This window comes from Peromyscus eremicus, chromosome 3 (assembly GCF_949786415.1).
Source record: "Peromyscus eremicus chromosome 3, PerEre_H2_v1, whole genome shotgun sequence".
Lineage (NCBI taxonomy): Eukaryota > Metazoa > Chordata > Mammalia > Rodentia > Cricetidae > Peromyscus > Peromyscus eremicus.
In genome coordinates this window covers 137,220,443-137,244,496 of record NC_081418.1, presented here as the reverse complement: position 1 = coordinate 137,244,496, position 24,054 = coordinate 137,220,443, and the positions used below count along the sequence as shown (strand labels likewise).

The 24,054-nt window shown below is 50.0% G+C and overlaps 1 protein-coding gene across 1 annotated transcript; it reads left to right on the top strand.

Annotated features, from left to right (window-relative positions):
* Positions 1-740: 740 nt before the first annotated feature.
* Positions 741-23,257, top strand: Ccnd2 (cyclin D2). Its single transcript, XM_059258654.1, has 5 exons — positions 741-1,188; positions 2,913-3,128; positions 5,707-5,866; positions 13,271-13,419; positions 22,116-23,257. The coding sequence occupies exons 1-5, from the start codon at positions 997-999 to the stop codon at positions 22,263-22,265; spliced, it is 867 nt and encodes a 288-aa protein (XP_059114637.1). The 5' UTR covers positions 741-996; the 3' UTR covers positions 22,266-23,257.
* Positions 23,258-24,054: the final 797 nt, after the last annotated feature.

Here is a 24,054-nt window from a genome sequence, read left to right as displayed (position 1 = left end):
CGGCTAGCCGCGTCGCCCAATGGCGCCCCCAAGAACACGAGGATTCTGCACGAGGGTCATAGTCTAACCAGGCCTGAGAAGCAGCCCCCTCCTTCCAGCACCCACCCTTTCCTCCTCTTCCTCTCCACAGATGTGGCTCTGGGCCGGGAAACAGCTCGAAAGTTATCAGGAGCCTAAGTTCAGGGGCGTTATAACCTTTATCCCTGGGTACGCAAAGTTGCAATTTTCTCAAATCAGCCTTCTCTTATTCTCCAGTTTGGGGATCTACTTCTAAGTTGTCTGAGCTCATCCACATGTTCACTCAGTCTACCTTCTACCGCTGGGCTGTGAATAGTGGGCAGTATTCCGATCACATTGCAAGCCGCCAAAGTTAGAGGGCAAACCCCCTCCCCATGGTATGGCTACAGAATGTAAGAAAGGATAGAGAATCAATAGGAATCGGTGGGTTTTGTGGGTTCCCCTATCCGGGGCCCCTAGCAGCGGGGCTGGATTGAGGGAGAGGGCCTTGGAGAACTGGGGGTGGGGGGGTGGGGGCGGGGGATCGTGTTTGAAGTTTGGTCGGGCCAGCTGCTGTGTTCCTTAATAACAAGAGGGAAGGGGGGGGGTAGGGAAGGGAAAGAGGGAGGGAGAGATTGAAAGGAGGGGAGGGACGCCAGGGGAGAGGAGGAAAGGGGAGGAGGAACCGGAGAGGGGGAGGAGATCTAACTGCCCTGCCAGCTTGCGTCACTGCCTCAGAGAGAGGAGAGCGAGCTGGGGAGAGCGAGGCAGTTGAGTGAAGGACCGGTGCGAGTCAGACAGCCCTTGAGGCTCTGCTCGCCCACCTTCCACTCTGCCTGCCCCCCCCCCCACCTCACTCTCTCTCTTTTCCTCTCTCTCTTCCACTTTTCCCCTCTGAAATCTCGAATTTAGCCAAAGGAAGGAGGTAAGGGGAGCGCCCCCTCCCTCCAAAATCTAATAAAACTTTCACAGTTGGGACCGAGTGGTCGCCGGCTGGCCATGGAGCTGCTTTGCTGCGAGGTGGACCCGGTCCGCAGGGCTGTGCCGGACCGCAACCTGCTGGAAGACCGCGTCCTGCAGAACCTGTTGACCATCGAGGAGCGCTACCTCCCGCAGTGCTCCTATTTCAAGTGCGTGCAGAAGGACATCCAGCCGTACATGCGCAGGATGGTGGCCACCTGGATGCTAGAGGTAGGTGTGCTGGCGACGCTCTCAGGGAGAAGCAGTCCTACCAGCTTCACCCCCCCCCCCGCATCCCCCAACACGCAGGGATCTTAAAACTGAGAGGGGACTACCCCTGCGCTGGCCTCCCTGCGCTCGTGCGCGAGGTGGCCCCGCACCCCTGAAGGAGACGCAATTCTGCCCCTTGCTATATTAACTGGGGGGAGAAAACGTGGGTGAGGCAACGATCGGGGGGGGGGTGCATCCCGCTAACTTGTGTCTGCATGTGGCTTCCTCGTCTTCCCATCCCCATTCTGACCTGTTTTGTGGAACCGCTGCCTTCAGTGAGGCCCCTCAAGGGTGTAGGGACCTGAAAATCCACACCAACAGTGGAAGACAGACGCCCCCCCCCCCCCCCGCACGCACCCCGAGGCTGGGGCAATGCCACCCTGGCCTCGGGTCCCTTGCGTGTGGTCGGGACTCCGCGTTGGCAGTTTGGAGGGGGAGTAGGGAGGAGAGAAACAGGGAATTCAGGAGAGCCCCGGAAGTCACACAGGGAAAACGTGCGTTTTAGGGGACTCTGAAAGAACCGCTGCTTTAGTCTTGCTTGCAATCTTTGCGGAGAGAGGAGGGTGCCCACGTATGCACAGCTCTGGACCTGCCGCGCTTTCGCCATGTTGCTTTGCAAACTCCAGTTGCAAGGACTGGGAACATTCGCTGGCTCCCCCAAGCACCCCATGATCGTGGTCACCCTCTTTCTGGTCGTGCCCTCTCTCCCAGCCCCCAGATCACCAAGGTTACTTACAGTTTGACTGCTTCTTCAGCGCGCAGATTTGGGTGGGGTAGGAAGCGAGGGAGGAGGTGTGTGTAGAGCGGGCTAGGGGACACCCCCAGATGAGAGATCAGAGTCCCGCGTGCCTCCTGGAGAGGGGTTCCCCGATTCCCTCTCCCCCAGCTCCCGGCTGGGTACAGCCTTCTTAGCTACTGCCCTTGTGGGCCGCAGCCGGACACTCCGCAAGTTTCCGCACGGGGATCCAGAGCCCCTGGGGTGGAGATAATGACCTTAATGACACCCGAAACCTCTATTCCGGGGAGCCTGGAGCCTCTCTGGGGTTTTCAGGCCCAAAGGAAGTTTCTAGGCTTTCCCCTCGATTTTTAATAATTTTTTTCGAAGCGGTCCCCCCTGCTCCGGCTCCAGCTGCGGCGGCTGCGGCGCGCTTCCTCCTCCTCCCTCCCCCTCTCTTCTCCACCCTCCCCCCCAACAGCGGCCCCTGGGCGGCCGAGACCACCCTGGACAATTTTTTCAATTGTCGGGAATGATAGAATAGGGTCTGGGGATCCGAATGAGACCAAGAAGTAGACCCTTGGAGCTTCCAGAATATTTTTATTGATTTTTTGAAAAGATGACGAAATCCAAAAAAGAGAGTGAGTGAGTTAGAGAGCGGAGAAGTGAGGAGGCAGAGGGAGCGGCAGGCGGCGGCCGCTGCTCTGGGCTTTGCCTGGGGGTTTGGGGGGACTTCAGTTAACCACTTTTTTCAGCTCTGGGGGAATATCTGAGGCCCAAGGGCTCTTCGGATTTACTCCAGTGTTCTCACCCCTGTTCTATTTGCCCTTTCTATTCCCCTCCCCCTCTCCACAAAAAAATTTAAAAAAAATTTTTTTTTTTGGTTGCCACGGGTTATACTTTTCTTTTCCTCTGTTTCTGATGCTACTTTTTCACTGTCGTCTCGGACCCTTTCCCACTCCGGTTGTAGGTCTGTGAGGAACAGAAGTGTGAAGAGGAAGTCTTTCCTTTGGCCATGAATTATCTGGACCGCTTCTTGGCCGGAGTCCCGACTCCTAAGACCCATCTTCAGCTCCTGGGCGCAGTGTGCATGTTCCTAGCCTCTAAGCTCAAAGAGACCATCCCGCTGACTGCGGAAAAGCTGTGTATTTACACCGACAACTCCGTGAAGCCCCAGGAGCTGCTGGTAATGCTGCTCTCCTTGCTCCTGACTCTGCCCTCCCCCAACCCCATCCACCAACCCCAGGTCCATCTTAGGATTCGGAATTGCCCAGGACTACTGGATCCTTTACACTAACTAGGTGACTCAGTAAGAGACAGCTAGTCTTCTCATGTCAGGGAGTGAACAAAGCTCAATACCTCGTGGAAATTTGTGAGGATGAAATTCAGTTGAGAATTTGAGTCGGGGGTGGGGGTGGGGGTGGGGAGGTATAGACTATTTTAGTTCATGATTTTAATGAAGGTCTATATTTCCACTGAACCTTGAGAACACAGTCTGATTTCTCACATGCTACCTGTGTTGTGTCTCCTAAGAGCCTGGAGGTGTCGCAGGTAATGTCTTACAGATCAATAAAATCTCACAATATCAACATACATACAAAGCTGATCACTAAGTGTCGATATATCAACTTGGACGCAAAGTCGTGGCCTGCTATTGGCAGCCTCTAGAGCATGAGTCCTTAGCTCCAGAAGGGACTGTGACTGATACAATTCCCAGAGGGCCCTGTCTTGGCTCGAATTTTCTGCCAAAAAGGTTTTCCCCACCACCTATCTTTTTTTTTTTTTTTTTTTTTTTTTTTAAAAAAAAAAAAACCTCCTGCCCCTTCCCTTCACATTGCAGCGACACACTGAAGGTTCTGCAGCTCTGTTTTGCATTTTCTGGGGTCCACCTTCAGTGATTTGCACACCTTTCTCTTGCACTGGTAGAAGAGGACCACCCCCTCTGCCTACTCCCCTTTGCTGGCATGGCCTGGGCCTGCACAAAGTCTTCCAAGGCTGAGAATGGCTTCTTGAACTGAGCCCTTTGTGAGGAGCCCTCCTTTCTGGGCTTGTGCTGCCACCTAGTGGCAGACATGTGCAAGGTTGGGGGAGGAATTGCCGAGAATGCAGAGGGGCATGAATGACTTCACCTTTGAACCACTGCCAGATTTCAGCTGCTTCTGGTTTGGGCTGAGAGGCCCCTAAAGGTGCTTTCTTCTGGAAGATCTGCTTCTTTTAATAATGATGCCAGAGGACGAGTTTATGTTCACATTGCCCTAGAAGAAGGAAGGGCTGGGATTCAAGCCATCTCTGTTTTTTTCGTAGTTAAGCGGGTTTTTATCCCAACTTCCTGCAAAAAGCCAGGGCGGACTTGAAAGCTTATGAATTAAAAAAAAAAAAAAAAAGATTAGAATTGGAGACCAGCTTGTTTTTCTCCCGAAACACATGAAAAAGAATCTTCCATGTGGCTGATGTACTGGAAGATTTGAGGTATTTTTCAAGACACCCTAATATTTCCAGGACCAGTGATGCTAACTTTAAGTCTTTCCAAATGAATAAAGCATGCCAGCTTCCCACCTCCTAGCCAGAAGTCACAGGGTCTGGAAGAGCCTTCCTATGTCATGGATGAAGAGAGCTTGCTCCAGGACACACCATAGCTAGCTGGTGCTTTGTAGCCTGTCCCTGAGCTTTGCAGATGGAGCCGGGTCATGGCCAGGCAATAGCTGTCTCGTGTGTTTCTGAAGAGGACTGGTTGGCAGTGACAGTTCCCTTTTGAATGAACCCCACGTTCAGGGTGGGGGGAAAAGCAAAACAAAAACAAAAGAAAGAAGGTCTTACATAATTTAAGCTCGCCTGAAACCTCCATTCTGCTTCAGAGAGGTGGAATCCCAGACACACACCGCTCAGGTACCCATTTTCTTGTGGTTTTATTTTATTTAGTCCAGTTCATTTGGACAGAATTCCCCTATATATTTCACAAAAAGAGAGACACAAGGCTGTTTACTAGTGTGACTGCAGTGAGAGGCCCATAAAAGAGACGGTTGCAGTGTCCCAGTTATGTGGGCTGAAGGAGTTTTAGGACCCTGTCTCAGCACCTCCACCTCACCTCAAATCACTGTCGGCCACATGGGGTTGCAAGTGACCACCTTGGGCCTCTTAGTCATGAAGACAAAGGCCAGTGAAGCTGAAGTGTCATATCCCCAAGACTTCTCCATGCTGTGTCAAAGGGGAAAGTGTTAGCAGCAGAGAGAAAAATACTTCCTCTCACAAGTAAAGGCCAGCTAATTGGCTGCCAATGAATTGGGCCAAGGAAGCTTATTTCGTTCCTAATCTGCAAGTAACTTTTTTTTTTCATGAGAAGTAAAGAGACTATTAGTCCTATGATAGAGACATATCCAATAAATTATTGCCACAGTGCCACCGTGACCTTGACTAGATCTTGCTATAGGTCCAACTTTCTGGGTGGGCAAGTATCAGCATTTGTGGACATCAGGGTCCTGTGGGTAGGGTTGGGAAGAAAACTGAAGAAAGTCGGATCTTGGCAATGGTTACCTGGCCTCTCATTATCTTCAGTGGAGCCTGACATTTTCATCACAAGAAGAGCTGTCAGCGACTGCAAAGCATGAAGGGCATGGTGACAAATGAGGCCCCCCTTAGGATCATGATCCGACAGCTGAGCCTTAATGAGCATCATTAAAGCTGGTCTGGAAGGCAGCCCCTAGCCCAGACCTGGAGTCAGCCTATGGATGTTTAGTACTCTGCCCTCTTCCTCCCGCCCTTTGCAGGAATGGGAACTGGTGGTGCTGGGCAAGCTGAAGTGGAACCTGGCTGCAGTCACCCCTCATGACTTCATTGAGCACATCCTGCGCAAGCTCCCCCAGCAGAAGGAGAAGCTGTCTCTGATCCGCAAGCATGCGCAGACCTTCATCGCTCTGTGTGCTACCGGTGAGAGGGAGCTCAGGGGCTCACACTAGGGGCGGGAGGAAGTCCTACCAACTCCTGCCACGTTGGGTGTCCTGGGCAAGTGGGCCTGAGTTAGCCAGTCTGGGGGTTCCGTTCTGGCTTGTTCCCTCTTTATCAGAACTCGAATATTTTCTTGCCCTGCTTCACTCATAAATGCTTTATAGGGACAGGTGTGGTCAGGGGAAAGAAATTAGTGCCTGCTAAAATATTGTTTATGATGTCTAAAGTGCTCTTTGAAGATTATATATACCGCTCACTGGTTGTGTCCAGATCTTTAATCTTTTGAGGAAAAGGACAGCTTGGAGATAAGCCTGAGAGGGAACGTAAGGTAGGCAGGGCAAATATAGGTTAAAGGAACGTGACAAGATAAATCCTCGGCCGCCCTGATGAGAGAGAAAGAATTCCTGTTCACTAATTCATTCATTGCCTTCTGGTGGCTCCCTCGGCTGATGAGGGAGCAAACCTTCTGAGCAAAGCCTGGTTTTCCAAGCTCTGGAAAAGATTTTGACACGTAGCTGTCACTGGCCCACAGGTGGGTAGAAGCCACTAGAAGTGTGGTTCTCAATCTGTGGGTCTCAGCTCCCACAGGGGTTGCATATCAGATATCCTGCATGTCAGATATTTACATTACGATTCATAACAGTAGCTAAATTGCAGTTATGAAGTAGCAACAAAATAGTTTTAAGGTTGGGGGGGTCACCACAACATGAGGAACTGTCTTAAAGGATCACAGCATTAGGAAGAAGGTTGAGAACCCTGCTCTAGGAGCTTGGGAATCCAGGGGAGATGTGTCAGGAGTTCATCTCCTCAGGGTCAGAAGGTAAAGAATAACCATGAGCGGGGTGCAGCTCAGTTCACCAGGGGTTCTTGAACTGTGGAGGTGTGATAGGGAGTCGGGGTGGAGTGTAACATTTTACTCCTTGTAATGCGTTAATTATGTGTTTGTGTACTGAACAATAGGGCCCGTGCTTTGTTCGAAGTTAAAAGGTCAGACAGACTTTGTTACTTATCACTGAGTGACCTTGCACAGACCGTTTCACCTCTCTGGAGTTCAACTCCATCTGCAAAACAAGCTTTTGGATACATCATTTCTCTAGCCTTTGCAGAATGCATAGGAAAACTACAACCCACAGCGAGACATGCCCTGGGCTTTATAAGGCTCATGCACAGTACTAATTGTGAAAGTACTCCAACAATAGTGAGCCCCAGTCTGAGACTTGAACTTCTTCACTTAAGGTGGATACGACTTTTCCTGCTACTAGACACGGGCTCCGACTGGCTTGTATGTGGGATTCCACCTCCCACTTTTAGGGGTGTGTGTGTGTGTGTGTGTGTGTGTGTGTGTGTGTGTGTGCATGTGTGTGCGTGTGTGTGCATGTTTCCTGTTGCTGGTTTAGCCCAGCCCTTGGGGACCTGCATCAGCCCTTATGGCACACGTGCCCCAGTTCCTTTGTGTAGTTACCTGTCCTTCCAGCAGCTGGGGGCTGGGGGCAGTGCACACAGAAGCCTCAGTCTTGGCTCCACCTTGGACAACAGTCCTCCTCTGCTCCCTGCTCTTCTCCTGCGGACTGGCCTGGGCTCTAGAGGTCAGCCTCACAGTGACCTGTTCTTTTGTCATCCAGGAACTCAGTCCCTTTCCTCTCTTGCAATGATTCAGTGTGTGTGTGTGTGTGTGTGGGTGAGACAACCTCTTCTCTCTGGCCCTAGGACAGCTGACCCCCCGACCTCAATTCCCCCACCACCCAGCTGCCAATGGCCACAGTCCTACTTTGACCTTGACTAACAGGTCTTTGGGGTGGAGAGTGTCCACCACTTCTTTCTCCCTGATCTTGCACTGGGGTGAGGGGGTGATAGGTGGAATTACCCAGGCTCCGATAGATTCTCCCAATCCTGTATAGACCACAGGCCCATTCTCTATTCTTGGGGATCCCATCCCCCACTCTTGGCTGTCTTGTCCAGATCCTTGGGGCAGCTGCCAACTTTGGGGCCAAAATTGGGATCCTGGGATTCAGGGACTGAGGACAGAGGTCCACTGGGAGGTGGAGGCAGTCAGGAAGACTGCCTTTGGGGGGCCTCAGCCTGGCTTTAGCCAAGAAGTGGGAAGGAAAGGGGAGAGTGTACCTCCAGTCAGGTCAGAGCTGTGTGCCAAGTACCAAGCCTGAGGCGCAGACCTCGTGAAAGTGAAGAAGAGAACCGCAAGCCTCCTGGGTGTGGAAAGGGTAGGCCTGACCACAGGGCCCTCGTCTCTCCCCTGGGCTGCACTTGGACCCCTGCAAGTGGATAAACTTTGGAACCCTGCTGGTGATGGCGGGGTGGGGGGGTGGGGGTGGAGGGCAGCAAGCAGGCCGGCAGTCGGCTGGACAGCCTAAACACCAAGGCCTGCTGCTCTTGAGTGACAGAGCTTCGGGGAGCCACGATCTAGTGGACCCAAGAAATGGCAGGGCCCTCAAATGGCAGACACGGAGTGACTCAAGGACCAAAGACAGGAGGCGCCTGCCCCCTCAGCCACAGCTGGTGCTCCCTGCCACGGTACCTCACAGCCTCACTCTAGCTCCAGCCCTGGAGCGGAGGAAGCGCCTGCAGCCAGGGTCCTGGGGGTTCACCATGGCACAGGAAGGGGGCAGTCCTGAAGAGATGGTAGGTAGCCAGCCCTGGGGCGATGTTGCTAGTTTATGGAAAAACCAGTTATGAAACACAGCTGCTGGCGGTTGCTCTCAGGGATGTACTAAGCGTATGTGTGTGTGAAAGGGGAAGAGAGCGTGGGGAGTCCGGGGGCCGAGGGAGGGAAGAGTGGCTGACCAGCAGCAGTCTGCCTTTATGGGACTCTGGGTTAAGGTTGGTGGCAAGGCAGAGGGGTGCCTTCCTCCCCTGTTCAGTTTACAGTGGCTTCTGGGAGCGAGGCGGCCTGAGACTACCTGGTTATTGCTCTCCCAGTTGGTCTTGGTGGAGGAGTCTGAGTGGTGTGAGAGGTTTTTCATAACTCCAGCTCCTGCCCAGAACGCGTGGCTTCAGGGAAGGCAGAAGTGGGCTCCGCAGCAGGGGCAAGAAGGCCCCCCTGAGATGACCAGGATCTCACTTGGGCACCAGCAACCTTGGCATGCTTAGCATGTAACATCGGTGGCATTGAGTTTAAACTTGGTACAGGTACCCCAGATTCCCTGCATCCGCTTCTTTTGGCACTGGGAGCCCACCTGTGACTGCTGTACCCAATTGCCCGTGTTAACCCCACCTCCACCCCAAGGCTTTCGCCTAGAGTTCACCCAGTCTTCTCCTAAAGGCGCTTATTGATTCCAGCCCCAAGTTGTAGCCAGACTGTGGCGGCTCTGAAAAGTCTGGGGACTTGACTCTTGTTCTAGAATGCAATCCAAGCCTCTCTGGTAGCCAGGAAGGAAGAGTGAAACCCACATATCCACCCGGGGGCCTCTGAACTGCCCTCAGAGGGCAGTCATGGGGCCAAAAGGAGGAAGTAGCATGTTGAACTGGAGTTCTGTGAGTGATACTGGTTATCTCACATCCCATCTGGCCGTGAGATGAATGGGTGCTTTTCTCCTCCCACCCAAGCTAGCAAGTCAGTAGCTAACTGTTACTGCCCTTGCACCTTAAGGACCGGTTGTGCTGAATCCTTTCTGGGGGTGGCAGATGAGTGTGTGCCGAATGACATCACGGGTGTCACTGACTGGCCAGTGAGCACCCTGGGTCTGAACTTGCACCACGCTCACTACAGGTTAAGGAAGAGGAAGAAGCAGAGAAAACAGTTTTTCTGGGTTTCCTCAGCCTCAATTTAAAAAAAAAAAAAAAAAAAAAAAAATCAACGCCGCTCCCCCTAGTGGTGAGTGAGAGTAGAGCAGCCCCGGGAGGCTTTGGTAGTCAGCACTGCTCAGGCTCCTACTTTGACTCGGCGTCAGGCTGTTTGAGCAGGACCACTCACAACCTCCCAGATTTAGACTCCGTTAGCGTAGAACAGTCTGGCCAGTGAAATCTCATCAAAAAGTGCAGATTCCACGTTGCTGGGTACCGAGTGCTTCCCCGGGTCCTTGCTCGGGTTCGGGAGCCACTCCTGACACCACCCAGCTGCTTCTGCGGCGTCCTTGGGATCTGGTACCACAGTCTCCGGCTGACCCTGCGGAGGGGGGGCCCGTGGAGTTGGGCTTCTGATGAAGAGCCCTGCTTTTGTGTTTTCCTTCACCGTGTGGGAGGTAACTCTGAGGGTTGTTCCAAACCCAGACTGGGTCGGAGTGCAAAGGCGTCCCTAGTCAGAGGTCCAACACCCCTAGTGAGTGACACTGAACGAATCACCTGACACCTCAAGATTTCCATTCGCCTGGTATGTGTCCTTGGCCTGCACCCACCAGGAGGGAGTGAGGAGGCCAGGCCTGGGGCTCCCCACATGGGCGTTGCTCCTGGGCTCTAGGTGAACCACATCAGAATAAATGTGGACTGCATGGGCAAAGATAACTACTGACTCAACAGCTGACAGGCAGTCCCAGGGGGGAGAGCAGTGGAGGGTGAGGACTAGGATCGAGAGTGACTGACGTCTGTCTTTGGTGGTTTACTAGGAGCCAGGTTCCATGCCTGGGTTAACAGCATCGGCTATTATAGTCAGTCCTCAGAATAGCACTGTGAAGAAGCTAAATTAGTACTTAAACTTTCTTTTTCTTTTTCAAGACAGGGTTTCTCTGAGTAACCCTGGCTGTCCTGGAACTGGCTCTGTAGACCAGGCAGGCTTTGAACTCAGAATTCTAGCTGCTTCTGCCTCCCAAGTGCTGGGATGAAAGGTGTGCACCACCACTTTGCCGAGCAAATGACTAACCCTTCTTAGGTCAGAAAAGTTTCCTTTGAAGATATCCGTGTAGTATATGTGAAGCCAAGCATAAGATACCAACTGGTGCCGGGCGGTGGTGGCGCACACCTTTCATCCCAGCACTTGGGAGGCAGAGCCAGACAGATTTCTGTGAGTTCAAGGCCAGCCTGGTCTACAGAGCGAGATCCAGGACAGGCTCCAAAACTACACAGAGAAACCTTATCTCGAAAAACCAAAAAAAAAAAAAAAGAAAAAGAAAAAAGAAAGAAAGAAAAGAAAAAAAAGACACCATACTAGGATGTATTGCTGTGTAATAAATTGGCTACCTAGCCATACGAAACTGCTGCTTCTTGGGAACACCTGTTTTACCACAGTGTGGGGTATGGGGTGACTAGTCGTGCATGTTGGAGCACGGTATAAAGAGTCAGTCAGACTCTGCCCAAGGAGGACTCCCTTCAGTACTTTTTTAGGGAAAGGGAAAAGGTAGAACCTTCCCTCATAAAGGTCTTGTACCTGTACCCCAGGTCAAGTCATATATCCCTTCTGGCTCCACGTGCTAACATTGAGTTGGTTTTGTTAGCAGTGTGGCTGCGAAGGTCTACGGGGATGATGCACATGCCTCCTGATCTGGAGCCTGGGCACAAGAAAAGGAACATTGAGGACAATTCCCTGCCCTGTCACTGCCAGGTGCTCTCACCCAGGGCCTCGATGGGCCCAGGGCCATGGGCTGACTGCCTCTTCTGTACTGTGAATGTCACAGAGAGGAGCTAACAAGGTGACTGGACAGAGAAACAGTCTCCTGTGGCCCGTATGGGAGAGACCTACAGCAGAGCAAGAGGCGAGGAGGTTGGCTCCGTCACTCCAGTTAGGCAGATAGAGAAAACCCAGGCAGGGCTTGGCGGCCAGCGGGAGTTGGGTGAAACCCCATAATATATGGGCCTCAGGGAGAAAATGGTGAATGGAAGAAAGCCAAGGAGAGAGACAGACAGACGGCCAGGCCTACCCAGTGTTCCTGGGATTGAGCCCAGGAGGGAGGGGACGCGTGCACGGTTCGCTGATTCGTAGAGTGTCTAAGAACAGTGGGGATTCAATGCTGAGGCACCGTGTTCTGTTGAAAAAGCCTCACAGTGCCACGCTGCTGCAGGAGGGCATTGCATTGGGAGAAGGGAAGAGCCTAGATTGCTCTGAGCGTTCATGTTCAGCCCAGTAGTCCCATATGATCTGAAGTGGGACTCATCTGTCCCTCTGTGCTCTGCCTTCTGTCCCCACTGGATGTATTGTGTCCTTGCTGCAACTGGTGATCATACACTGGAAAGTGGGCCCCATTTCACAACTGCTACTAGACTGAGTGATGGCGCTGTTACCTCTTTAGTTTGGGAGCCCAAGGCAGGGGCAAGGACAAGATCAACTTGACAATTCCCAGGTGTCCTTCCACCCATAAGGTCATTTTCCATGGTCGATATGTGTGTTAAACAGACATCATGTTCATGTTCAATGCATGCATGTTAGCAGTTGGCAGGTCCGGCAGTTAATGGATCATAGTCAGGAAGCCCCTTAGAGAATCACTCAGAAGGAACTAAATTTAGGGTCCCAAGCTGCCACTACTACTTATGGTGAATAACAGTATGATTGGAACGCAAATATTAGTCTTTGGTATTTGAGTAAAGTTCTGTCCTAATGTTCTGAAGATCCTTAACATATGGTTAGAAGTTGAGAATTAAGGGAATTTGGGCCAACTCACCTCATCTCCTACATTACTGCTTCTGTATTTTGTTTACATGCACACACATGTGAGCATGCACTCACACACACACACACACACACTCACACACAGGAGTGTTTTGCCTGCATGTATGTATGTGTGCTGTGCACATGCCTGGGGCCTGTGGAAGTCAGAAGAAGACATCAGATTCCTTGGGACTGGAGATACAGAGAGTTCATGTGGATGCTGAAATTGAACTTGGGTCTTCTGCGGGAGCAATAAGCTGAGTCAACTCTCCAGCCCCTCCGTAGTATTTCTTTATGCTTAGCCATAGACTAGGGCAAGGTCCTGTTGGGAATATCATTCTTCACCGAAGTCCTCATGATTGCCCATCTCCTTGTGCTTTGCCCTCCCTCCTTCAAATGTCAAAAGCCCGTAGTTATCCGACCTGCAGGGTAGATGGAGTACTGACCTGTACAATTACATGCCTCCTTGACTCTGTTCCACTATCTCCTGGGGAAGATGCCACATTTTATTCACCTCACTGGCCAGGCCAGAGCAAAGAACATGGTACCTGGCATGTACTGACTTCTTGAACGATTGTGGGGCATAGACTCCCCAGGACGTGGAGCCTTTGGTGACTTGCTGTGTTCACTCAGATAAGTGACCTTGCTCTCTGGCCTTGGTGTCCCTTTTAAGATTGAGAATGCCCATAGTTGGCAAAAGAGCTTCCTGTGGAAGGAGTCAAGGGAGAGAGTGGCTGTGGAGCCAGGGATCCCAGGCCAGTGGCCTCACACCTTCTGATGTGTGAGCATCTGCAGGCTGGCAAGCTCGGGCCCCATTTGGCTTCTGTGATTAACTTTCAGCCTCTTGTTCTTTCCAGACTTCAAGTTTGCCATGTACCCACCATCGATGATCGCAACCGGAAGTGTGGGAGCAGCCATCTGTGGGCTTCAGCAGGATGAAGAAGCAAACACACTCACGTGTGATGCACTGACCGAACTGCTGGCCAAGATCACCCACACTGATGTGGTAGGTACCCACCACCTTGGCTGAAACCTGATGTCTCTCCTCAAGTCCCGGGAAAAATGCTTGGTTTATGATGGTGGGTCAAAGTTTTTGTTGTTGTTTTCTTTTTTTCTTTTCTTCTTGGTGTTTGTCTTTGAAGATCAGCATTTAAGGCGGTGTAAGCTCTAGCAGAGTGACACCTCCCCATCAAGGTGTGTGTGTGTGTGTGTGTGTGTGTGTGTGTGTTACTGAGGATTGGGCTCTGGGCATGCCAGGCCATCACTCTACCACTGAGTCATGTCATCATCTCTTCTCTAACTTTCATTGAGAGACAATCTCACAAAGTTTCCAGGCTGGCCTTGAACTTGTGATCCTCCTCCCTCCACCTCCCTGGTAGCTGCAATGGCAGGTGTGCACCACTAACTACCTTCTGCTTCCTCTTGTGGGTTTGAAGGCCTGTGTGTGCCTTAAAATACAGACGGACCTCAGCAGACTGATGGGAGGGGAGGGCCGTTGACTGGTTTTCCTCTGTGGTATGGGGTTCATGTCCATTTATGTACACGTTGTCAGGCCTCTGCTCTGCCATGGAGAGCCTCCAGTTCTGCTACTCCCCTCTGAGGAGGTAAGGCTCAAAGGGGGCAGCTAAAGCTGGGCCGTGGCCGCAGTGGAGAGAGCACATTCAAGATGTGGCCCTGCGTGCATGCTGTCAAGCTTTCCACCATCCTGTCTCTGGCTTTGCTTTTGATCAAAGCGGTGACGGATGACCAGGCACACAAAGATCAAGTACGACACAAATTCAAGGAACTATTATTAGCTTTAGACTTTTTCCATTCTCTGTGGATGGCCCCAAGTCTGCTGCTGGCTGCCAGAATTCAGAGCTCTTAAACAAGAGAGGTTTTGAGATGGACCAGGATTCCATAAGGTCCTGGTTTCAGTGCCTAGGACATAGTAGTTGGAGAGGGTTCCATCTGGGATGGTTCACAGAGCCCAGATAGACAGTTCCCTGCGTTTCCCCAGGCAACAGAGAGGGTAAAGGAGGCAACCTGGAGGTAAGACAGGTAGTAGTGGAGCTGGGTCTTCACGCCTCTGAGCTCTGACTCCACCCTGGAGACTGTTCACCGCTGGGGCTCCCGGGAACCTGGTATTTGCAAAAGGCATTTGGTTGAAAGGCCGGGCTGGCTCTCAGGTCCTGGCGCTTCACCATGGAGAGGCTCAGGAATTAGAGTGCCCTGTGAAGGAATTTACTGGGTTCAAGGGTCATGTCATGTGATACACAGGCCTGTGGCTGGTGTCTCCCCAGGGTATGCTGAGCAGCGGCTGTTTAAACTCAGGGAGCTCAAGGCCACCCATCAACTCACCTGTATCGGGCCTTGACCACTAGCTCAGAGAGCTGGCAGGCCTTGAAGAGCTTGATACAACTAAGCCTAGGCTCTTCTCTGAACCAGTTTTCAGATGGGCTATGTTAAATGTTGGTGCCAAAATGTATGCTTTTCAGGAAGGGTTCCAAAATATAGATTGCAAAGCTCTCTGTCTCTAACCCCAGCACAGTGTGAAGAATACCTTTCTAATTCTCCAAGAGAAGTGTGTGTGTGTGGAGGGGCTCACCCCTTTCTTTCCTCTTCCTAATGTCTCCTGTTAAGGTTCCCTTTATAGATAGGATGCTAGCTAATTGCAAACAAGCCTTTCTTCAACTTCTGAACACACACAGAAAATGCCTACAACAGGGGATGGGGATTTAGCTCAGTGGTAGAGCGCTTGCCTAGCAAGCGCAAGGCCCTGGGTTCGGTCCTCAGCTCCGGGGGGGGGGGGGGGGGGGGGATGCCTACAATAGCGGTTTGACCCTCAGATGTCACTGCATTTTCAACATGATTTGCCTCCCTCTGTCTTGCCCCGCTCCTTACTGTTAATTATGGACAGAAACTGCTCGTATGGGCTACCACTGAGACTCTCTGTCTGTGCCCTGATTTACATGACTGCACACCAACCTGTCATTTCATACTGGAGATGCCACCTTCCCCTCTCAGAAAGCATGTAGCTAGTCAAGAAGTCCAAGTTTGCATGCATGCATGTGTGTATGTGTGTATGTGTGTGTGTGTGTGTGTGTGTGTGTGTGTGTGTGTGTGTAACACATGCCACAACTCGCATGTGGAGGCCAAAGAACAACCTGCTTTGGTAGTTGGCTCTTCTTCCACCATGTGGGTCCTGGGCATTGAACTTGGGGTCACTAGGTTTGGTGATAAGCACCTTTACCCACTGAGCCATCTCACTGACCCTGGCACTTTGTTTCTGCAAGGGACCAGTGTTTTGTCTTAATTTGGGGGTACAAGTCCATGCTTGATGCTCACAGTAGGCCCAAGAACAGACCTTGCAGTATTCAGATCCAAGCATGGACATAGGAACTAACGAGATCGACCTCACCTGTCCAGGTAAATGGCTGGTGCCTCAGTAAGTTCCATGTGATGTGTACCACTGACCCCTGAAGCTCACTCATCTGCTTCCCAGAAGTGTTTTCAGTGGAAAGGTTGGTGTGCCCGCAGCTTCCCAGTGCTGAATGTCCTCCCCCCATCAGCATGTGCTCTCTCTGAAGAGCTGAATTCCAGAGTGAAGGTCGATAAGGCTGCCATTTGGAATGCACTGGTGTTCAGAAGGAGAATTCTGCTTTCACGACCTCTGTTCACCATTTTGTAAATGAAGAAGTGGTGTGCTTGGATCACTCCCCGCCCCCCCCCCCCCACTCATTTCTGGAAGCACTTAGAATGCCCAGTTGTTGCAGACTGCTGCATTAGAAAGTAGAAATGGGCAAGACCTGGTCCCTAGGCACCATGCTAGAAGCTGGAATAGGCAGATGGAGCATAGAAAATCACTTGGCGATTAATCAAGAAATGTAAAGTAAGGGCTGGAGATGATTCAGTCATTAAGAGCACTGGCTGCTCTTCCAGAGCACCAGGATTTGATTCCCAGCTCCCATGGACAGCTCACAACAGTTTGTAACTCACACATGTGGTGCACAGACACATAGGCAGGCAAAACTCCGATGCACATAAAATAGATGAATTCAGTTTAAAAAGAGGAAAGTAAACCATGGAGAATCCTCACAAGATCTTGGATTAACAAATGCTAGCATGTTCCGAACTTTAAATGACAGAACTCATGAGACCGATTGTAATTTGAGCCAAATAACGTTTGTAAAACATGTCCTTGGACTAGAGAAACAAAATGTCATATGACCATGTGATGGGATATTGTGGACCCCTTCAAAAGAAACATCAGCCTGGGGTTAAGCTTAAAAACACTGTGCTAAGTAAAATAAGCCAGACACAGGTCGTATATGAAGAAGCTGGAGAGGTCAAATTGATAGAAACAAAAAGAGTAACTGAGGTTCCCAGGACCTGGGACGAGGAAAGAAAAGGGAGTCAATGGTAAATGCATATAGAGCTTCAGATTGGAGATGCAGCATCCTGGGCATCACACACAGTATGGATGTGCATAGCACTAAAATACACTAAAAGTGACTGATTTTATGTCATAATACTTTATCCATATATTTGGGTATATATATATATATATATATACATATATATATATATATACACATATATGAATATAAACACATATGCATTTTATATACATATATGGATATATATACACATGCATTATGTGTACAAATACATATGAAACATCCGGGACTACCCCTGTGAAATGCCAGCAGGTGTATTGGACTGTCCCATGGATAAGTTAAACCAACACCCAGGACCACATTCACCCCTTGTGACAGATAGCTGACCAGATAGTTCCTGAGTTCACCTTGTTCGTTACAATCTGTTCAGACCTACCATGTTCTACTCTCACCGTAAGTGGAAACTCACGGATGGTCTGAGGTCAAGGTTGAAAGTAGGTCCTCTTACTCATCGGCCACCTCTGGACTGCATTCCACACAGCTCACTGGCAGCAGATAGCTGGGATTGCAGGGACCCACTCAGCTCTGAGAAAATGGGTCTTTGTTTTTCCATCTTGTTGCCAAAATAAACCGGAACGCTTCATTCCAAAGAGAAATCTGAGTGAGAAGCCTGACAGACAGTTTTACAGGGAGAGAAGTCTCAGAGGGTGGTGTATTTTCGGTACTTTTTACTTCAGCTACAAGTTAAGAGTTGCTAAAAACAGCCCCTAGCCAGGGGGGCAGGCTCGCTCTCAGGGAACTTCTACCTACCCAGGCTTCTGTTGCCAAGGGTAAGTCTGAGAGCAGGGATGTGCCATCCCAGGTCCCTGGAGAATCGGGTTCCTTTTCCGTCCCCTCCACAGTGTGATCATGCTTTGGTCCAGCGTTTACCTCACTGTTCAGTTGACTGTGCGGTCTCTTGAATACGACCCAACTAGACTTGGCTTTTTATCCCAAGCCTCTGGCAGTCACGGGGTAGTGAGGCTGGGGAAAGGGAGGGAAGGAAGGAGGAAGGAAGGAAGGAAGGAAGGACAAAGGACAAGCAGATGGGTTTCAAGTGTGTCTCTCATTCATTCAGGACTTTTGGAAAGGTTTACCATCTATCTAGATCTACCTGTCTATATGTATGTGTGTAATTAAACGTTAGTTACATGTCAGAAGATTTATCTTAGTGCAAGCCATTTAATCTTCACACTCAGTCACACACTTCACGAATTATAGAGCGGAATTTAGGGCTGGTATGAAGCTCAGTGGTAGGATACTTGCCTAACATGGGCAAGGCTCTGGGTTCAATCTCCAACATTGTCAGAAAGGAAAAAAAATTGAATTGAGGCTTCCATGCTCTAAAGATATAAGGAAGTTTCTAGAAGATATTTAATAGAACAAATACAGGCTCTAGTAGCACAGCCAGCTCTACCTGGGTTACATCAGAACTCCTTGCCATGTTTTCAAGAACTGCCCAGAGTAAATTCTAGAATTTAGGGTTGTCTTGGCATTTTATGATACTGCTTGTAATTGTAAAACTGTATAACTTCAGTGCAAACGGCTCGTTTGGGGCCCCAGGTTTTCTGTGGGGTCCCTGGCATCTCTTCTGTTCCCCCGAGTGTTTTCTCAAGCGATCTCTGTGACCCATGCCATCTTCAGTGGGCTTCATAGGGTCAGGAATTCTGGGAAGCATGGCTGGAAGGCGGGCTGGGGGCGGGGGAGGGGGGGCTAGAGCCGGGGGCTGCCTGACTCCCTCCCTCCTCATTTCTTGTCAGCCTCATTTGGTATGCAAGGAAACGGGCCAAACAGCCTGCGAAGAAAGGAAGCATGAGATAGTTTCCTAAGTTGTCTCTGCCTGAGTTGGCCGCGGGTCTGGGGCTCATTCAGCCCTTTGTCCCCCTGTTGAGTGCAGTGCGTGTGTAGTGACAATGGATTGATGCAGTAACACTGAGGGCTGATGGTTGGAGTTCCGTGGGCCCATTCATGGAGGCGGTGGAGGGTGCAGGGCAGGGAGCTCGAGCCAGCAAGTGGAGGAAGTCGGGGCCGAGTAACGAGCTGGAGATCACAGCCGCTGCTGTCAGGGCTCTGAAGATGGGGGGCCGGGGCAGAGCAGGGAGGGGGCTGTCATCAGAGGAGTTGGAGGGGTGCCCGACCTCCAGCGCAGTGGAGTGCCACCTGTCCGGCTGACAGACTAGCATTATAGCTTTCCTTTTAATCAGCTTAATTTGGGGCATCTTAACACAATGCCTGCTGCTTTGGGAGGCTGCCGCAAAGCCGAGGTCCTGGAGTTCCCGCTTGTCACAGGGATGTAGCATCTTTTCATCAGGGGCCTTGTTGTCATCACCCCTACACACGCGCGCACACGCACACTCGGCCTGAGTCTTCCTTTCTGGAGGCTCTCTGTCCATTATGCCCTTCCGTGCATCCTGAAAGAAGCAGGGCCGTTGGAAAGAGGGAGTTCTCAAACTGGCGACTTGTGTGGATTTTCGGCAGTCATTCAGGGACAAGCCACACCATTCCCCAGCTCCAGTTCCCAGTTTGGTCTCTGTAGGCCTCTTACAGCTCCACATTTGCTGATACTCTGATTATTTATGAAGATATCATTTGTGAGTCCTGTCCCTTTGGAATTGCTCTGAACTCCACACTTCTCTCCTGCGGCCTCCTGGCACAAGCTGTGTGGCTGGGTTGGAGGCGGGGCTCTTCTGTCTTTCTAAGTCACCACCTACCCCCACCCCGGCAGCTAATAATCTGCTTATTGTAGATCACGACTCCCCTGTGTCTTCTTTGCTTTCCGCCAGCTCATAGGAAGCTCATTTGCCCTGTGAGGCCCAAGAAGGGCTCCTACAAAGAAGCGGAGGGAGGATCTTCCTATACCAGGACTGTTGACGTTGGAAGGGTACAGTGCAGATTTCTCCACCTGCAGGAAGTGGTGTATTCTCCATGGTTTCTGCAGGGCAGGCTCTTGCCCTTGAGATTTTCACCTGCCTGAGCCAGGACTGAGGGACCCTACCTAGTTAAAAGTAGAAATGGTAACGGACAACTTTGCAGGGGAGTGGAAACTGATGGCTAGTTGAGCAGAGAGCTCAGACTGGGTGAGCGAGCAGTCTACTGTGTGAGCAGCAGGTGGAGTTTCAGCTGTCCTTCCTCGGTTAACCACATTAGTCCTTGTTCTCTTCTCCAAGTGAAAGGGATCAAAGGTCAGGGGTCACCTAGTCGGTAATGATTTGGTTTTCAATTAACATTGGAAAGGGGAGTGTACATTTTATATGAAAATCTTGGCATCTTCATCCATTGCTTAGACTAGCCTGTGAGCCTGCCCTTGGCTGAAAGGTGTGTCACATCACACTTGAATCATTTTGAGCCTTTGGCTCTGAAAGTCCTGTAGAAGTGCCTGCCAGATGTCCTGTCTTCCCTGTAGGGGTTTCTCTACAGGGTTTTAAAGGGTTGTCCCTTTAAAGTCTCAGGCAGCTAGAAGGGAAGGCTTAGTAGGAAGAGTCGGGAAACTGCCCATCCTAAAGCCAAGTCCTTAAGCTCTCTGCGGGCTGATCTCCTCGGAGGACCATCTGGTGTGATTCATACACTGGTACCATGGAGATGTACATTGGTCATAATGATAGGGTAGATGTGCCAACCCAGATGATCTTGCCCACAGATCAGGATGATCCTCGGCATATGAGTTCCTCATTTGGCATTGTTGAAATTGGCTTGGTGACTCCCGGTGCTGGGCCACACTATCTCTAGGACCAAACCTGTGGCACATCCTTGTCTTAAACAATTGCTGATCCATACCTTCCTTTAAAGAAATCTAAGATGGGCATGTTTGTGTGCCTGCAGTCCCAGCTACTCAGAAGGCTGAGGCAGGAGGATCGCTTGATTAAAGCCGGCCTGAGAAACATCCAATCTCAAAGTCCAAAGGATTCTTTCAGGTTTCAGGACAGATAGAGCCATTATCACACACACACATAGTAAACAATGATGGTTTATTGATCTGCTGCTTAGCAGTTCATTTTTGCAGATGGAGAGACAGAGATCGGAGTTGACTAACAGAGCTGTGCCCTGCCAGTATGGAGTGAGGAGCAAACCCCACACTCCTTTTTCCCATCATGCTCAGGTTCAGGGAACATTTCACCTCTGACCTTTGCTCTTGGTCTGCTGTCGCTCCTCATCTCCAAGCTATAGTTTGAAATGTGGAGCAGATGAGAGATAGGAAAGGAAAAATGGATGGAGGTGGGAGGGAATGGAAACTTCGCTCCTTGGTAGCTAATGCCAACTTTATTTTAGGTCTTTGGAAAATAAAGATAATGCCTCTGTGCTTGGAAAAATAGCAGCCTCTAGGTGGTGAGATTTGCACAGTGAAATAAACAGAGGGGAAGTGTGTATTAAGCTGTGGGCAGGCAGGAGGAGCCTCAGGTTAGCACAGTTTCTATATGCATAGACTGCTCCGTAGCACAGGGAGGCAGAGCCAAGAGGCTAAGGGGGAAATCCCTGCTAGGAGCAGTTTCCTTAGCTTGCCCTGCACTCCCCCAAGCTTCTGGCTTGGGCCATAGTCCCATCCCAGTGACAGCATGACTTGCCCTCACATTCCATGTCTCCCAGCTAATAGAAGCTTCTGCCTGGGGCAGCTCGCTCTGGACTTTCCCTACCAAATATAGACTAATAAAGGCAGCAGTGCAAAATCTTGCTTATTCCCAAATTGGACAAGCTTAAGCGTCCCGAGGTTTGTAAACATTCTGCATTGTGTTTCTGTGAAAAGAGTTCAAGGGTGGTAAATGAGCGGAAAATGCGGAGAGTTTTAGTTTCTGAACACTTTGAACGGTTAGGCATCCCCCTTGTTACCTATTCATTGGTTGCTGGCTTGGTTAACAGTGTGGCACCTTGCAGGAACCAGGTCCTTCTGCGCCACCTCCAACCTTTCCCAGACAGAAAACCTCCAATTGGCCCCTTGATGTCCAGGCAAGGGCTTTTTTTTTTTTTTTTCTAAGCTGGATCACTCTCCGGTCCATATGTTTTAGGATAAGAAATGCCCAGGTTTCAGCTGAAATGTCAGCTCCTATTGGCTCGCTCTGGGATGGACTTCTAGCTCGTTGCCAGATGGTGCTGATGCTGCTGGCTCACATACCCCACTTCGTGTACTGAGCTTCCATGGCATTTGAGAGCATCTCTCCTCTCCTTCGTATTTACTTCTACAGAGAAATGAGTACAGGGTGATGTGAGTTGGATTGTGTCTGTCTCTGGGAGACGTTTTGTTGCAAGTGCAGTGCATATGCTAATAGCTCCCGTCTGGACATCCCTCCTCCAGGATTGTCTCAAAGCCTGCCAGGAGCAGATCGAGGCTGTGCTGCTCAACAGCCTGCAGCATTTCCGTCAAGAGCAGCACAATGGATCCAAGTCTGTGGAAGATCTGGACCAAGCCACCACACCTACAGATGTTCGGGATGTTGACCTGTGAGGATGCCGTTCGGGGCCTGCAAGAGAGAGGCGTGTTTTGTCATCTGCTCGCTCCTTCTCTCTCTAGTTATGTTTTGTTCTTTGTGTTTTAGGATGAAACTTTAAAAAAAAAAAATTCTGCCCCCACCTAGATCATATTTAAAGATCGTTTAGAAGTGAGAGGAAAAGGCCCTATAATTGAAATGCATGTGGTGCCTGCTCAAAGTACAGCGAAGTACCCTTGTATATGCAAACAGCTGTTGTTTGATGATGTAAAAGTCATAGTCAGATGCTTACAGGAAAACTCGCAGACTAGCTCGAGATTATGTACACCTGCAATATGGGAACAAATTAGAGGAGACTGTCTTTTGTGCTTGTGAACTAGTGCGTATGCCCCTTTTCGTAGAATTGGAAGGAGTTGTGGGTGCCAGAAAGGCATGACTAGATTGCAATGCCGTGAACCCAAGAAGGAATCAGAAGCAAGCAGGGACATGCTGGAGAGGTTGTACAGAACAACCTGTCCACGTGACTGAACCATTTTGGATGTAAGAAGCGCCTTGACGCCTCACCATGTGTTACCAAGACTTAGCATGGCGAGGTCTCTACGTTGTATACTCTCACTGTCTACAGTAGCTGCTATCTAAGGGATATGTCTTTTGCCAGTTGGACACAGGTGATTGGTTCCTAAGTCTCATATTTGGTGAGTTTGTGCTTCTTCCTCCAAACATGGTTCACTGTAGATGTATCCTACTGTTACCTAATGGAGGGAATTAGCTATGGGCCATGACCAAAATTCATCTAAATGGGAGCAGATGGAGACCACAAGCAGAATCCAAAACTAAGCTTTCCTATGTAACAGAAGAGGCCGAGGTGATCTTTAATCCCTTATTAGGAAAAAACGACAACTTAGCTTCTGGTGCTGACTGGCATGTCTGGTCCACAGTTTGATGCTGTTATAAACCATTCCATTAGAAAAGCACTTTGAAAAATTGTTCCGGGGTGAGGTGGGGTGGGGTGGGGTGGGGGTGGGGTAGATGGGATGGTTTATGCAATCGTGTTGAATACTCCTTCCTTCTTTGCCCCTCCTCTTCCTGTCCCCTTCCGGTTACTGCTCATTTCTGGAGTCTGATGTTCTGGTACCTAGCTCTGGTGTCCCTACCAGGACTAAGAGATCCTTCTGCTGACATTCCCATCCCAGCCTAAAAACAAAGGTCTAAACCATTCTGATGGCATAGAAGGATTGATCCCCGTCTGTATTTTTCTACTTTGAACATGGAAAAACATCAGGGTGTGGCATTTTATTCCCTTTTCCATTTTTCTGTTTGTTTGTTAATTTTACTGCCAAGTTATAGTATTCATTGTACTTGAATTTTTCCTCTCCCACTTCTTTGAGGCAGTCAGTAAACAGAAGTTGGAGCCACAGCTGTTGATTGACAGGTAATGAAGCTATTTGTTAGAATACTTGCCTTTTTTTTTTTTTTTTTTTTTTTGAGAAAAGATCAGAACAGGGCTGCTTTGAAGAATTAAGTTCATACACAGGCTCCGCCTTGTTTCATAGTATGAGGGTTGAAGATGGAGAAACATCTAAGGGTCTCTTATCTTTTGTTTTTCTTTTGTTCTGTTTATTATTATTTTTCGCTGCTAAGCTGAGGTCGTTCATTCTCTATTCACATTAACAGTACCTAGCTGTAATGTTTCACGGTGTGCTGCTATTTTAGAAACATTGTTATAATATATTATTTTACTGCTTAAATTTCAAGTCCTGAAGTAGACGGTTGAGATGAGTTCTTTGTACTGGAAAAGCTTTTCCT